The 17,557-nt window shown below is 38.6% G+C and overlaps 1 protein-coding gene across 2 annotated transcripts; it reads right to left on the bottom strand.

Moving 5' to 3' along the window:
* Positions 1 to 1,249: 1,249 nt before the first annotated feature.
* LOC113511270 (facilitated trehalose transporter Tret1-like) lies at positions 1,250 to 17,094 on the bottom strand. Of its 2 annotated transcripts, none has more exons than XM_052892541.1 (8): positions 16,860 to 17,094; positions 11,844 to 12,073; positions 9,768 to 10,088; positions 7,952 to 8,078; positions 7,520 to 7,603; positions 4,748 to 4,965; positions 3,493 to 3,675; positions 1,250 to 2,097 (listed from the first exon to the last, which is right to left on the bottom strand). In XM_052892541.1, exons 1-8 carry the CDS (start codon positions 16,918 to 16,920, stop codon positions 1,864 to 1,866), a joined length of 1,458 nt encoding a protein of 485 aa, XP_052748501.1. In that variant the 5' UTR covers positions 16,921 to 17,094; the 3' UTR covers positions 1,250 to 1,863. The 2 variants fall into 2 exon arrangements, with proteins under 2 accessions (XP_052748501.1, XP_052748506.1); XM_052892546.1 differs by lacking the exon at positions 16,860 to 17,094 and adding an exon at positions 12,638 to 12,895.
* Between the last annotated feature and the right edge of the window lie 463 nt (positions 17,095 to 17,557).

Below are 17,557 nucleotides of genomic sequence, written 5' to 3'. Positions count from 1 at the left end.
TTACCACCGTCATCACAAGGAAGTGCTTTGGTCCCAAAGAGAATTACAGTGCCCTATAATATTTCACAGATAAATTATTGGCAATATTTTCACAAATGAAATGGGGTCCTGCCACCCAAATATAACGCAGTTAATTTTCTTGCTAACTAGGTGTCCCCACCAAATACGCTCATAGGAACAATATATTTTTTAAATGGATGATAATGGAATGGTAACCCCACCCGCGCTATCGGTATACACCGGCGGGGCACCAGTGAAGGATGATAGGTGAGGATGAAATAGGTCAGTTAGCCCATCGTGACGAATTCAACAAGAATTGTTCACGATGATTTCCAGGGAGAACCACGTGGAGGTCGACCTAATAAGGTATATTGCTAGCAATGGGGCTGTCAAACTCCATTGCTAACAATCCTTTTCCCCCCAAACAATATATTCTATCGATATAGGTGATACACTATAGGCTACTTCGGGACTCGTCATGGCCCAGAATCCATACTATCCGGAGCACGGTTGTTTACAATTAAAATATTATACTGGAACCAAATATATAATCTTTTAAATAACATCAATTATATAATATAATCGATAAAAACTGTAGTTATTCGAAAAGAAAGCTTTTTGATTGGTCCATTTTGTAGTATGTAAACTAAGCTTAAAAATTAATGTAGGCTGGTATTATCGGTCACGGACAATGTTACAGAACAATGTTATGGCGCAAAAACCAAAATCTTCAAAAATAACGATACGTATTACTTATACGTCCCCTGATGAAAAAGATTCGTGTATCTTTTTTTTTATAACACATGGGGCAAACAAGCTTGCGGCTCACCTGTTGGTAAGTGACCACCGCCGCCCATGACCACTCACAACACCAGAAGCATCACAGGTGTGCTGCCGGCCTTTTAAAAAGGTATATGCTCTTTTCTTGAAGGTTATGTTGTCGTATCGGTTCGGAAATACTACTGCTGGAAATTGATTCCAAAGAATGGTTGTGCGTGGAAGAAAGTGCCTTGAAAAACGCACGGTGGAGGACCGCCACTCGTCCAGATGGTTGGGATGGAACTTTAGTTTGTGGCGGGTTGCACGGTGGTGAAAATCAGCAGCAGGTATCAATTCGAACAATTCCTCAGAGCAACCCCCCATGATAAATTGAGCAATTTTAATATTTTTGAATAATAAACATCCAAATAGGTATCTCTACATGTATAAGTATATAATATTATTATAAACAATAAGTAGGCAGTTGTGTACTAATTCATTTAGAACTTTATTGTCCACAAAATACAATACAGTACAACAATAATAAGTTTACAGTAGGCGGACTTAGTACTAATAGAACTCTCTACTAGTCAACTTTAAAAAAATGAAAAGACAACCTGTTTATAATTAAAAAGTTTATTTATTATATTTATTGTTAAGTCTAAGCTTTATTCTACGCACCAATCAGATCTAATAAGTGTAGATGCATACAACTTAGATGTTTACAACTTAATCCACAATACATTCACAATGCTTTATTAATAATTAAAGATTGTGTCCCACAAAAAACAGACTTCAATTGTGACAGAATCGAATATTTTGATCTAAAGAAAAGATCGATTTTGATAAAATTTCTATTGGACTAATCTATAAATATATCCTTTCAAATAAAAAAAATAATTTTCTAAATCGGTTTAAAATTAGTGTTATAAGGTCATAAAACAAAACAGATTTCAAATTCAAATATAACAACATAATTATTTAATTCCCAAACGTTTCGATCAATGAAACACGAAAGCATTATCGGGAAACTCTTAGAATCACTTTTATAAGAACCAAAGCATACAAAAAATACTCATTCGAATGGCATCTCAATCAAATCATTCATTTTGATTTATTTCTCTTCAAGAATAGCACTTGTATAGCGTCTACAGACAGTTCTTTTGTCTCTGGTAACCTGAACTGACCATAGACAGCGGTAAGAAAGCAAATAGCTGAGAATATGTAGAAAACTGGACCGAGACCAAGCCTCTCCACCAGTGGATTGAAGACTAATACAGTAATAAAATTGCCCAACCACATAACGGACAGTCCAATACTACTGCAGAGGTCTCTTACCTGAAATAAAAAGAAATATTAGGCACAAAAAAGTAGTGTCCGACCGAACTTTCGGTTTCGGTTTCGGATAGTTTCGGCACGAAATTCTACTTTCGGCCTTAGTTTCGGTTTCGACCAAAAATTAGCCGAAACTTTCGGCCGCGCCGAAACTTTGTGTGTTTGTTTGTGTTGTGTGTGTGTCTAACTGAAAGTAGAAGAGTAAGTCGTAATTTTAACATGTTTTTACATATATTAAAGTATATAACAAAATTGTCATATATATTTAATATATGACAATTTTGTTACATACTTTAATTAGTGTTTATTATTAACCTTTAATTATCTGTGTATTTGTGTAAAAAAATTGTGTAAAAAATACACTACATATCAGTACAGAAGAGAAATTAGAAATATGTTTCAGTAAGTTTCGGTTTCGATCGAAACTGAGACCAAGGCGGTTTCGGTTTTGATTTCGGCTTTAAAATCTGTTTCGGTCGGACACTACAAAAAGTTTTGGTGTCAAGTTTCGGACCATTCTAATGGGATACTATGTAATAATAATTAAATTACAACTATTTATATACAGGGTGGAAAAAACAAATTTGCCAAAACAAAAATAGCTACTTAAGACGAATTGTCTGAATCAGATGGTAGATTATTTTCCCACCGTAAATGTACCACAGCCATATAATTAACGATCCATAGCTTTAACGCCGCGCAATGTATTTGAAATTTTACGATCCACACAACGTACCTACTACCTACATTTTCAAATAATTAATGGGAAATATTGAAAAATATTCATTTGTTTGTAAAGATTGACAGACAAATGCAACATTATCACACTTTGTCATGAACACACTTAAATAATTTAACAGTATACATTAAATTGTTGTTTTTTATAACATACAAACGAGCATGCAGCTCAGTTGATGGTAAGTGACTACCGCCAATGATCACTCGCAACACCAGAGGCATTGCAGGTGTGCCGCCGGCCTTTTAAAAAGATATATGCTGTTTTCTTGAAGCTTATAATGTCGTAATGAGTCGGAAATACTGCTGCTGGTAATTGATTTCAAAGCATAGTTGTTCGTGGAAGAAAGTGCCTTGAAAAACGAACAGTGGAGATCCATTATATAAATATATCTATCGATATAAATTCCGTGTGGTCCAGGCACAGAATAGGCAACCCCCTTTCTTTCCCGTGGTTGTCTCGAAAGAGACAACTAAAGGAGAGCGAGAGATGGGCAGCAGCGTCCCTCTTAAATTGTCTCCAAGGATCGACTGTGGTTGCCAATCTGCCTGTCAAGCATGGCTATTGGCAAAGGCCCCCAAAGAGGATGCTGACGTTCAGCAATGGACAGTTAAAGGTGTGTTATAATGATCAATATAAATATGTAATTTTACAAATATTACCTCAGGTAGAAACACTTCTGCCATCAGTACAAACGGCACCATACCGCATCCCAACGAGAAAATGAAACTATAGGCATAGATTAGGAACGCCGTGAACCAATGTGGCGCCCAGTGAAACTGTAATTGGCTTCCAAGTAGCAATGTACATAATCCACATATTAACGATGTGATGATGAAAAGATTCTGTGAACAAATATAAATAAAAATATTTAAACACATATTTGGATTTTAACTTATTACTTGCTATTACTTATTCCTATACTAGGGATGAATAATAATATTTATTTATTATTATTATAATATATATTATATTTGTAATATATATAGTATTATAACAGCACGTTGACAGCACTTATTCGATGTTCCATTACGAAGAACAGAGTTCGCTAAGCAAACTCCCCTATCTCTTGCATTGAAACTACTCAATGATATTTTGAGCCAATGGGATATATCTGCCTCCAACTTGCTGGAGTTTCGTCGAGTGACCACAGAGTATTTATGTTCAGACGTTTTTTGTTTCAGTTTAATATTTTTTTTATATTATTTTTTGTTCAATATTTTTGTATAACATTCCTTTTTTATATGTTATTGTGCTCATGCTTTCCTGGGTAAGCGTACTGGATGACTGTAAGGCTCACCCAGTGGATGTAATAAATAAATAAATTATAATATTAATACTATTTATTTTTATGGGTGAAAATGGCATGGTAACGATAAACCTGCCTGCGCTAACGGGATACGCTAGCAGAGCACTAGTAAAGGGTGATACATGAAAATGAAAACAGATCAGTTAGCCCATCATGATAAATTCATCAGGAATTAACCATGATAGTTTCTAGGGGGAACCGCGAGGAGGTCGACCTGGTTGGGTATATTGCTAGCAATGGGATTCTCAGTCTCCATTATTATTATTTATAACAGCCAAATCAATGTTATAAACCTAGTGTGCTAACATACAAAATTGGACTATTTTTCTTGTAAAGTAAACACCTATAATAATGTACCTTATTCCAGCAAATAAATGATTTCAATTTCAATATTCCGATATTTCATTCATCCTGCATTTAGTAAATAAATGTCGATTCCAAATTCTATTTCATTTCCAAATTATTATTTTATGTTTTATTGAAACAATTTACAATTTTAAAAATAGTAGAGAAATGTTTGTGATGGCAATTACTGATTCCCCTTATGGGAAAGGCTTATGTTCAGCAGTGGACAGTCAACATTCGATATAATGACGATTCTAACTTACCTTTCTACCAAACTTGTCAACGACCAAAACGCATCCAAAACTGGCTAACAGAAAGTCGATTGCTAAGATTATTGAACACATATTTGGCGGCATTGAAGGCACTGCTTCCTTGAACAGAGGCTCAGCGTAGACCTGAAGTACTATGCAGCCCATCAGAAGCGTTAAAGTCATCACTAGGAGCACAGTGATCAGAGCTCGCTTTGATGACCTTGATGAGGCTGCAATAAAATTATTCTCGGTTGAAATCGTTTGCTGAATTAGACAGGGGGGTAAAAATACCAGAGGGAGACTTTGTACAAAAGTCGATTGCTTGGATACCTCTGTCCCATTCGTGTTTCAACCGTGAAGCAGTTGTGTTTGCATGGCTGTGTTTCGGTTTGAAGGGTGGGATATGGCGTGAATTTACTGGGTACAGAGGAATAACATCTGAGTCCTCAGGAATGGCAACGCATGGGGGGTATCATGGGCGAAACAGTATACTCTGTTATGTCCATGGTACTGCTCATGTCTATAGACGACGGTTACCACTTTCCATCAGGTGGGCCGTCAGCTTGTTTGCCATTCTAAGTTGTATAAAAAAATGTTTAAGATTTCATTTCACAAAAAAAGGCTTCAATTGTGTGGCAAAATCAGTTATTTTGTTTATAAACTAGATTACTGGACCGATTTTGATAAGATTTGTATTGGATTAATCTGTAAGTATATTCTTTAAAAAAATAAAGAGGGTTATGAACGCTACTAAGTTGTCAGCTTGGGTACCGCTCTCCCGTGTTTCTACCATGAAGCAACCGTAAGCCATGCAATGTCTCATTTGTCCACTATTATATGTACTTTATACAAGCAGTATAAGTATTAAATACTATTCTCTTCTTCGTGTATAATATACTATATCTTATATATTTATTTTATTTATTTACACTTTATTGCACCAAGTAAAAAGAGAAATAACAAATACAGTAAATATTAATGAGAAGTGATACAAAAGGCGGCCTTATCGCTAAGCAATCTCTTCCAGACAACCTTTGGGTAGAGGGCATTGAGAAAAAGACAAAGGGTAGGTGGTACAAACATATATACATACATATACACATACATATATAATATATACATAATAAAATATATACATAACATACACATACTTAACAGCACACATACAACAGAAAAAAAATAACGAAGGAAAACGAAGAAGCGTACAGTAAGAAGCGAATGATAGCAACACTGGATGTGCCCCAGGATTGGTCCGTCTACGTTACGAAAAGGGAGCAAAACTTTGCTGTACTCGTATGTGTCAACGGACGACTTTCAAAAATTTCAAGTGGATCAACGCAACGGCTCTGATCTAAATTTATATTTTTATAACTATACGCAAATAAAATCGAATAATTCAAGCTTGTTTATATGAAATTGACCTTATAACGATCTGTTGAAGACATCAGCACGTACCAGAGAACACAGGAAAATAGTACTAAAGTTGTTTATATGTGTAAATTTTTGTATGTATGAAAATCAATTACTACCAATACTGCATGCAAGTATTCTGTTGCTTCTCTAAGATTGAATGCAAGAGAATGCTTTTAGCATTAAATTCGCCATGTACACAACATATATACATACATGTAACTAATAAATAAATAAATAAAAAAAATAACTGTATTTGTGTTTAAAGGGTAGGACACAACAACGTAAATACGATTTATGGAGAAATAGAGGCGTAACCAGTTAGCTTGTTTGCCATACTAATTTTTATAAAAGAAAGAACACAGAAATACAGGCCTATCAGTTTTTTTAATGGATGATAATAGACAACCTCGCCCGTATTAACGGTACACACTGGCGGGGCACCAATGAAGGGTGACAGGTGAGAATGAAAAGACAAGTCAGTTAGCATATCGTGATGAATACACCTGGAATTCAGTACGACAGTTTCCAGGGAGACCACGTGGAGATCGACCTGACAGGGTATATTGCTAGCAATGAAGCTGATAGTCCGCATTACTAACAATCCCTTCCCTCCCCCCTCGGTCTATCGACTTTACTACTTTCCACTAGCTTGCTGTCCATTTTAAATTGCATAAAAATTCTAGTTCACAGTTCAGTCATATTATCCTTATTCGTAGAGATCAAACTTAAAAAAATAATATAATAATTATTTATAATTTATGTAAATATTTATTTTAACTTCTGTTTAGCACTACTACTGCCCACTCACTACTTCCTATGTCACTGTGTTAAATTGACTGGAAGAGATCTCTTTTAGAGATAAGTTCGCCTTTGCTAACATTGTTATTAATTTATTGTTGTTACTGTATATTTTAGTGCAATAAAGAATATATATAATAATACTTACCTAAGCATTATATTGGTGTGAAACACGGACAATGATGCAGAAGGAAAGAAAGATGCTTGAGGCGTTCGAAATGTGGACATGGAGGAGAATGGAAAGGATAAGCCGGACAGAAAAACTAACGAACGAGGAAGTCCTAAAAAAAGTAAACGAAAAGAGAACATTGATTAAAATAATAAAGAATAGAAGAGGCAAAATGCTGGGCCACCTTATACGACATGACGATTTTTTTAAGAGCATAATAGAAGGAAAGATAGAGGGCAAAAGAGGAAGAGGAAGACCGAGGATTAACTACATGGGACAGATAAAGGAATCACTAGACGTCATGTCGTATAGGGAGATAAAGGATATGGCCTGGGAAAAAGCTGGCTGGAGGAAGATGCATGAATTAGTTGCACCGACAAGAGGAAACTCTTAAATGAACTTACCTAAAATTTTCCAAGGCGATTCCTTGTTTATTTCAAGATCATTCCCTAATTTTTCATTTAGCAATCCACTCGTTACTTCCGGATCTGAAATATGCATATGCGGTTTATGAAAGGTCTACGTTCAGCAGTGGACAGTTCATCCATGATACCTCAATGTAACGCTTGGAGGTATCATGGATGAAACAATATACTCTGTTATGTCCATGGTACTGTTCATGTTTATAGGCGACTGTTACCACTTTCTTTTAGATGTACCGTCAGCTTGTTTACCATTCTAAGTTGCATAAAAAGAAAGTCTTCTACACAAAAACTACTAAACGGATTTGAATGAAATTTTGTACATTGATAGCTTATATTGTAACTTAGAATACGTTAATTAAAGATTCACGCAGACATAGCCGTGAAATGTAGCCAGTATTCAAATAAATTTACCTTGTTGTTCAGCTAGAATCTTCTCCAATCTCGGATCTAACTGTAATTTAATTTTTCTTATCTCCACCTCCACTTCCTTGGAGTGTACGTCGACTTGATTGTAAAAGGCTATAGATTTCGCTGCTTCCTTTACATGAAACGAGAATAAAAAAGAATATTAATATTGTACGCACACTATCCGCTGGTAATTAATGCTCCTTTCCACTCAGGGTTTACTGGAAGAGAACTCTTACAGAGTTAAGCTCGCCTGTTGTACATCTTTATTTTATATAAATTATAACAATGTATATTTTGTGTACAATAAAGTATAAATAAATAATATTATTATTTTCATTTGCCAGAGTTTTTTTTTTTTATTATTATTATTTTTTTACACATACACTAAACAAACTTTTCACTTAAATAATATCATTAATTAGATACAATCTCTTTTAAAGAAAATAAATTATACATGTTTCATATGACAAAACAACATAATAATGAAGGTAAAACAATTATATAATAACATTACTATGTTACTTTTGAAATTAAAATAAAAAAAAAAAGAAAAACATAAAAAAAGTTTCTGTGCAGTATATCATGTAAGTATCATTATAAATTATAATTGTGAAAGTTTATAAAAATGCTTGGATATATTTATGAATATTGCTCAGTCACGATTGAACGGCTAAATGCAACTTTTTTTTTTGTATGCAACTTAGAATGGCAAACAAGCTGACTGCCCACCAGATGGAAAGTGGTAACCGTCGCCTGTAGACATGAGCAGTACCATGGACGTAACAGAGTATACCGTTTCGTACATGATACCCTCATCAGGAATAACATCTGAGCACTCAGGAATGGCAACGCATGGGGGGTATCATATATATATATATATATATATATATATATATATATATATATATATATATATATATATATATATATATATACATATAGTGTTATGTACACATTATATGTATCTATTACACTATATAATTCATACTCGTATATTTTGTAGTAAGCAAAATATGGCATCCCAGACAAACCTCTGTGGTTTTTGGTATAATTATTTGTGAATTTGGTTTGTATAGTAAAGAAAGAAAGAAAAAAAAAATTTTTATTCAACTAAACTTTAAGCATTTAAGCAAGATTTAAGCATTTTTCAATGGTCATCTTTTCACCACAGCCCATTCGGAACGCAATCTCAGTCAAGAAGAACGGACAAGAAACTTGGCTGTTGCTTTTTTTCAAAATAATTTATCTATACATATAAATAATGAATTTGTGTGAATACAATATACTAAGCAGCATTAGATCTTAAAAATAAATAAATAAAATAAAATAATTAAAAAATATTTATATACTCATAGTAATCATTTCGATTCTTTTAAACTGATTTGGAACTGATTTATCTTATATTAACACAAAATTATTTTAAAAGTCTGTGGTGAGATGATACTCATCAATGTTTATTATATATATCAACTGTTATAATATTACTGAACTTAAAAACAAGCAGACAAACAAACATTTTGTTATATATATACCAATATATATTTATATCATGACCCTTGGTCACGGGACTCACTCGCAAGATGCGCGCGCCGGTCGCGCAGGCGCTTTGTGATTGTTGGCTGCGCGCACGCGGCCATCAACCCGCGAGAGTGTTTTGTTGACTTGGACGATTCATAAACTTATTTGTTTTATTGTAAAGTATTTTTTGTATTTTAATCATTGATTAAATATATTTACAAGATGAATCCTACAATTCAAAATGATATCTCACAGCATGTAAAGACATAATTAAAAATCTATTATAATAAAATTTCCTTACCTCTTCTTTACCAATACGTAACAGATGAACAGGAGACTCCTTGAGGAACATAAGCAGCAACATCCCAGCCACAGACAGCGTCAAATGGGCATACACTACTTGGTAATACGTCAGGTAACCCCCGAGTACGTAAGATATTAGGAGGCCGAGGAAAAATCCTGACGCTGAACACGCAGTCATTCCACCTCTGATGGAATCGTGCGATATCTCCGATATGTAAATCAATGATACGTTCTGACCTCCAATTCCTATACCAGCCACGGTCATAGCTATTAGTATGAGAGTTACATTGGTTGTGAGGGAAATTATCGCCCAGGCTATCTGAAACGGAAGAAATTATATAGATAAAAAAATTGTAATACTTAGAATGGCATAATGCAAGAAAAGGTATGAATTTTTTTATACAACTTAAAATGGCAAACAAGCTGACGGTCCACCTGATGGGAAGTGGTAACCGTCGCCTATAGACATGAGCAGTAGCATGGACATAACAGAGTATACTGTTTCGCCCATGAAACCCCCCCCTGCGTTGCCATTCCTGAGGACTCAGGTGTTATTCCTCTGTACCCAGTAAATTCACGCGAAGAAGACAAAGGTAATGGTTTTTGAGAGGAAAGAAAGTTTAACGGTAAGCCAGAAGCAAGTGAGTGAGTTTCTATATTTGGGATCATTGTTTACGAGGGATGGAAAGTGTGACAGAGATATTAACAGGAGAGTAAAAGCTTAAAGATTGATGAATGTGGAAGAAGCGAAAGAGATTTGTTTAAATCGAAGCATTTGGCATTCCATTGTTTCCGCCTACCCTAATGGAAGACAGGCGTGACAGATATGTACGTATGTATATAAAATGGCATGTCGTCTATAGACATTAACTAAACCATGGATATTACAGAATATACTGTCACTTCTATGGTTACTATGCGTCCTTTTTGCATCGCCATACCCGAAGACGATGATCTTATGGCTCCGCACCATGTAATTTCTATGACATAATGCACTCTTCAAAGCAAGCCATGCAAACGCAACTGCTTGCAGTGTACAGCCACAGTGTTGGGACAGAGGTACCTCATTTATCATCTGCCAGTGTATACTTACCGAAAGCACGGGTGGTTTTTTTTAATGGCTGAAAATGGATCACTATTCCATCCCCGCCCGCGCTATCATTATACACCGATGGGGCACTAGTGGGAGATGATAAGTGAGAATGAATGCAGGTTAGTTGGCCCACCATGTTGAAGAAGAATTAACCATAATGGTTTCCAGGGGAACCGCGAGGAGGTCGGCCTGAGAGGGTATATTGCTAGCAATGGTGCTATTAGACCTCATTACTAACAATCCCTTTCCCCCCAAATACGGGTGGTTACCATTCCGTTACTATTTAAAAAAGTACTCATCTGATAAAAGTTGTCGGTAAAATCAATAAAAAAACACGCTTAAGCAGAAGATAAACTATTTTTTACTGAACAACGTATTATCTTGCGGAAGTCCATTGATTTTTAACAGTAGTGGCCAATCTTCATGTGTTGGCAGTCACATACATACTAATTGTAGTGGAATTAAACAAAATAATCCTAATTATCTGACCAGTAATAAACTATGTACTAACGTTTCTTCTTTTTTCTAATACCTTAATCTGTTTAAAGAAATACTAAAAAGTACCTTTTTATACAGCTATGGTGGCAAACAAGCATACGACATGTCTGCAAGCGGGGTTACCGTAACCTATAGACGCATGTAACTGCAAAGATGTCACGCGCGCGTTGCTGACCCTTAAGAAGCTTTACTGCGCCTTATTTTAATAACTTATCTATTTATCATTTCGATTTTATATATTTTTTTTATATTACTGAGGTGGCAAACAAGCATACGGCCCACCTGATGGTAAGCGGTTACCGTAGCCTATAAACGTCTGCAATACCAAAGGTATTACGCGCGCGGTGCCGACCCTGAAGAAACCTCTTTACCCCCCTTTTGAAGAACCCCATACTGTAGTCTCTTGGAAAATCCTCGGCAGGGACTTCCGACATCTTATTTCTCGAAGATTTTATTAAAATTAAATAAAAAATTTATACTTACAACATACGGCAATCCGAACAAGATTGTAGCATATTTTCTTCCTAGTACATTGAAAACGTAGCCACAGAAGGGCGTTGCAATCAAACCGCCTATATTCGGTAGGCTGCCCAGCAACGAGATCTCCCAAGTGGACATAGGAGTAGAGAGAACAGTTTCATTGGATCTGAAGAAGTCAGTGGTATAGGACGGCCACGCGAACACATACCCTGTCTGGCACGCTAAGAACGATACTGAAAATAAAATAAATAAATAGATTACAGTTTTTTTTTTAATGGATGATAATGGAATGGTAACCCCACCCGCGCTATCGGTATACACCGGCGAGGCACCAGTGAAGGATGATAGGTGAGGATGAAGCAGGTCAGTTAGCTCACCGTGACGAATTCAACAAGAATTGTTCACGATGGTTTCCAGGGGGAACCACGTAGAGGTCGACCTAATAAGACATATTGCTAGCAATGGGGCTGTCAAACTCCATTACTAACAATCCCTTTCCCCCCAATAGATTACAGTATACCGTCTTACCTTATCAACCGTTAACTGTCCACTGATGAGCATTGACCTCCACTTATTGGGTGGTATTGCTAGTAGTTGCCACGCTTGGCGGGAGATTTGGCAACAACAGTTAGGCTTTGGTGATGTTTTAAGCGGGACGCTACTGCTCAACCATCAAGCTCCCTTAGTCGTCTCTTACGACACCCACGAGAAAGGAAGGGGTGGCCCATTCTGTGCTGGGACCGCATGGCAATTTTTATATTATATAACATACAATAGCAAACAAGCTGATGACCTACCTGATCGAAAGTCTCAGGCGTCGCCTATAGACATAAACAAAACTATGCCAAAACTGCAAACTGCATCAACAGTGCTACATCAAAATATAGCATGCAATGGAATGGAATAAAATAAACTTGTAAAAATATTAACAATAATACAATACTAGTCACTATTCGAATGAAAGATTGAATTATAATTCGCTATCATTATTATATTTAAATCCAACATGGCGTACATACCGCTATCTTGAAATAACATTTTTAATTCTTTAAGTTTTACAAAATAAAATATGCGATATCGAAATTCTAAAGAATGTTATTTTTTTTAATCGACCCAATTTTAATTTATAAACCATTAAAACTCTATTTGGCGTAGTAATTTAAAATCAATTAGTTCACGCTTTTTAATGAGCATTCATATCATAGTGTACGAAAGTATGGCAACATAGGAATTATCTGTCAACTGTCAAAAACCGTCTATATAACGGATTACGTTCTAAAGAACTATTCAAAATAAACTTTTTTATATACATTGACAATTGTTTATAAATTTTCTTTTTTATAAAATCTACGATTGTCCAATTCTAAGTGGAATATGTTCAAAATTAACCTTTTTATATGTTGACAATTGTAGTTTTTTAAAAGAAAATTTATAAACAATTGAAATAGAAAAAAAAATACATACAATACTTCAAGTCAACAGACGGCATTTTTACTTACAAATAATATAATAATATAAATAATAATATATTATAACAAGAACCAGCATAGTTTACAAACAAGAACTTTTCGATATGATGCCTACAGCCACCTTTTACCATTACACCGCTCACTATCAGCAGAGAATTCAACCTCACACCTAGAACCAGAATGGTCGCACACAGTGCGGTTTCAGAGAAGTTTCCTGCCGCGAACACTCAGGTTGTAGAATGATTTTCCTGTCAAGGCTTTCCCTAGAGATTACAACATGGGGTTCTTCAGAAAGGGCGAATTAAGGTTTCTTAAGGATCGGCAATACACGCATGACATCTCTCGTTTTACAGGCATAGGCTATGGCAACCTCATTTACCATCAGACGGGTCATATGTTTGCCACCAAAGTAATATAAAAATCTCTTTTATAAATAATCAATCTAAAATATTGACAACTAGCTTTTACTGGCGACTTTCTCCGCGTCCATTGACCGGGATAAAGAGTACGCTATATTCTTCTTCATCTCCTATATGTGTATACAAAATTTTATGATGGAGCCGTTAAGGCGCTAAGTGGTAACAAACAAAAAGTCACAGTGAACAGTGTACATACGGGGGGTTTTGCTCGTAGTTGCCACGCTTGGCAAGAGAATTGGCAACTACAGTTTGAGTTTTACTAATATTTTAAGAGCGACGCTGCTGCCCATCCCTACACCATAAGCCTTACTTGCCTGTTATGACATCCACGAGAAAGAGTGGGGCGACCTATTCTATGCCGGTACCTACATGGCGAATCCATCACGTGATACTCAAGCTGACATTGTTATTTGGAACCCGGTAATAAACATCTGCATATTCACTCAATTCATAAAAATTTGTTTCTATCTCCTTTATTTATATGTGTATACAAAATTTTTTTTTTTTTTTTTTTTTTATCGAGGGGAAAATCTGGAGCCGTCAGGAGACCCACCGCGCGGGATGGCGATGGGTACTGTGGGTATGATTCTTACCCACTAAAACCACCTCGGTATTCCTCCCAGCGCCGTGTGCCGATGACGAGGGCTCGCGATTTGCAGTCGTCCGCGTGGTAACAAACAAAAAGTCACAGTGAACAGCTGTATCGACTCTCCGCCCCCGCGGCCATCTCGTGCCGGAGCACGAGCCTTCCGCGGTTGGCTGCACCTAGCCAAGCCACCCACCCTGTGGTCTGCCTTTCTGCCGGCCGCGGCGCAGACGCCGCAGTGATGGTGCAACACTTTGCGGACTTGTGACCCGCTTGTCCGCAGCGGAAGCACAAGACGCCTCCGCTGGGGTCAACACTCGCGGTGCACCGCTGCGCCACGTGTCCGGAGACGAGTAGCACCGCATTCGAGCGCCATCACCCAGCCGACTCGGATCCGGCCTGCCTTGGCCAGAGTCTTGGCAGCACCAATTTTAAGCCAGCACCTAAGGGAGAGCGACGGACCTCCCCCGTCTTGACGAGGGCCTCGTCGCATCCCCCTTCGCGCGCTACCGCGGCGACAACCTCGGCAGGTGTTGCCGAGTCGTCAAGATCCCCCAACCGTAGCTCGGCCGATTTGGTCGGCCTGGAGATCTTGACCGCTCGCTCCGGGAGGACTTCGGCTAGCCTCGCGGCCAGCTGGTCCGCCTTGTCGCCGCTGTCGTTATGACATCCACGGTTATACCCAATGGCTTGAACTTGGTGTACGCCTCGGCAAGCACCGACTTGTAGGACATCCCTTCTCCTCGGCCTCTGGCTGCAGAGACAAAACCACAGCCGATGAACGAGGCAGCCTAAAACGCCGCTTTTTCCTCTTTTTGGGCGCCTTCCGCCGGATTTGCGCCGCTTCTCTATCAGCCGCCTGCGTGGCAGGTGCCGCTTTTGTCGCGCCTTAGCCGTGCGCTTGCCACGCCGGACTACCTCAACGTTATCAGTAGACGGTGGCTGGGCGTCGCTCGCGCCCGGCTCGACGGTAGGGGCCGGTTGGGAGACAACGTCCTTGACTACCCGCGATGCAGGTGGCTGCGAGGCGCTCTTTGCCCACTTCTTTCGTGGCGGCTTCTTGCCGCCCACATTCCTCAATTCCGGCGAATCGGGCGCTAAAAAGCTCGCCGATTTGCCGGACGATCCGGGCCTCGATGCCCTCGTCAGGTGGAGGGACCGCACCCGGCTGTAAAGAAACCGGTAAAGATATTAACATCTGTCTTAGCACGGCTAGCGAGAATTCCTGGCGGAACTCGGCGTTCGCCGTTTGCGCCTCCTTCAGCTCGCGCTCGAGCTGCTGGTTGCGAGCCATAAGCGTCGCCGTGTCGAATCACGACGACATAAAAATTGCTGCTGTTCCATTTCTCCATTTTAAGCTCCGCGTTCTCTTGCGTGGCCGATCACGGATGGCAGCGATATTCGCCTTTATGTCCCTGACGATCGTCCCCTTTATATTGCCCGACCGCTTTAATCTAGGATCTGGTCTGCCCTCTCCTCGATGTCAGCACCCAAGGTGTCGGCCAGCAGCGCGTCCTCAAGGGAGCTACAACGAGTCACCTTGCTGGTCGAGGCCTTCGAGGTGCCGGTAACGGTAGCCGCAGCCAGCCTTTTTACAACCTTTGCCTCAGATGCAGAGGACGGTACCTCGACAATCTCCACGTCCTCCTCCTCACTGTCGCGTCCATTGTTGCGTTCAACCAACCGGCGCTTGCGCCGGGACGTCCTGCTGACTGCTCTTGAAGTCGTCCCTTCACCTGTGACATCGCTCTCAAACTCTGAACAGAGTGAGAGAGACGACGCCGTGTTCCTCATCGTATAGCGCGAAATACTCTCCGAGTAACTTTCGACGCTCCTCGTCCTTTCCTGCGCTCCCTTGCTCCACACTCCCACTACTACCTCCTTCCTGGCCTTTCGTGCCCCCCCCAGTGAACCATTACCCGGTGCGGTGGTGGAGATTAAAAATTTTCTCGATGAGGCCATATCTAGATTTCCTTTTTTAGCGGGGGAGGTCCCGCAAGGAAAAATGAAAATGAAAAGAAATGATAGATAACAAAAGAACAGAAAGAGACAAAATGGACAGAAAAGAAACAGAAAGTGCAAACCAAAACAAACTAAACAAACATAACAATGAATACAAACGAAAAGAAGAAGAAACAAAACGAAGGGCAGATTGGACGACTCGCAACTCATCACGTCCCTGCGACCGTCGAAAAGAGGGAGCGAATCCACCAACCTCCAAAGTCGCCGTCTCGCCCAATCCGCGGCGTCGGAATATTAGCAAGCGAGATCTCTAAAGAGACGTTGTACCGCCGTTGCCCGGGGTGCACCGTCCCCAGCCATTGTCAGTTCCCGCCGGACTAATCCACCAGGACAAGTGACCATACAATGGCCAGGGCGCACTAGGAGGTTTTCCGACCCAACACCCCTCGTCAATTGTTCCTAGAAATTGACAGATAACTCTAATGTTGCCACACTCCAGTAAACTCTGACAAGAACCATAGATTAAAAATCATAAACTCGCAATGACTTGACAAAAAAAAACAAGATATCAAATAATACGTACTGCAAAATGTCCCCCAGCATTGTATAGCAAATGCCGACGACTTCAATTTACCGTTTTCCATTTTAACACTTATTTTGTTTAATTCTAATCTTATTATTCAAATTACAAAGAAAAAAAAAGTATATTTCTTTATCTGTTTAAGTTGAAAAATGTATTCTTTAACGAATTATACGATTTAAAATTTAATATTTCTAAAAAAAAAATACTAATGTGACACTTCTTAAGTACATAAGTTTATTAATAAATACTAAATGTGAAGTAAGGATTCCTGACAGTAACATTTAGATAAGGAGACGACAGATTGTATTGTTTTATTGCCTAGTATTACACTTAGTAGACGTAAATCTTTATGTAAATATATTTAATAATAATAATACATCATATACTATCGTAAACTATGTTTTCTCCCGCTACTTCGTACGCATGGATTTCAGAAGTTTTTTTTTTTATAACACGGGGCAAACGAGCATGCGGCTCACCTACAGTAAATGATCACCGCCGCCCATGATCCCCCACAACACCAGAGGTGTGCTGCTGGCCTTTTAAAAAGGAATATGCTCTTTTCTTGAAGGTTATTATATCGTATCGGTTCGGAAATACTGCTGCTGGAAGTTGATTCCAACGAGTGGTTGTGCGTGGAAGAAAGTAAGGCACTTTCTTCCACGCACAAAACGCAACGGTGGAGGACCGCCACTCGT

The sequence above is a fragment of the Galleria mellonella genome, unplaced genomic scaffold, assembly GCF_026898425.1.
Source record: "Galleria mellonella isolate WM207_F2 unplaced genomic scaffold, CSIRO_AGI_GalMel_v1 utg109, whole genome shotgun sequence".
NCBI lineage: Eukaryota > Metazoa > Arthropoda > Insecta > Lepidoptera > Pyralidae > Galleria > Galleria mellonella.
The sequence above is the reverse complement of the archived record's forward strand: the minus strand, read 5'-3'. Positions and strand labels throughout refer to the sequence as shown.

Excerpts from the sequence above, each read along its gene's own strand:
- LOC113511270 (XM_052892541.1), bottom strand. The coding sequence starts at position 16,920 with ATGGAAAACGGTAAATTGAAGTCGTCGGCATTTGCTATACAATGCTGG. Across the intron at positions 10,089-11,843 it reads TGTTCGGATTGCCGTATGTT|ATAGCCTGGGCGATAATTTC; the intron begins GTAAGTATAAAT and ends CTTCCGTTTCAG. Across the intron at positions 2,098-3,492 it reads CAGAAGTGTTTCTACCTGAG|GTAAGAGACCTCTGCAGTAG; the intron begins GTAATATTTGTA and ends TTTTTATTTCAG.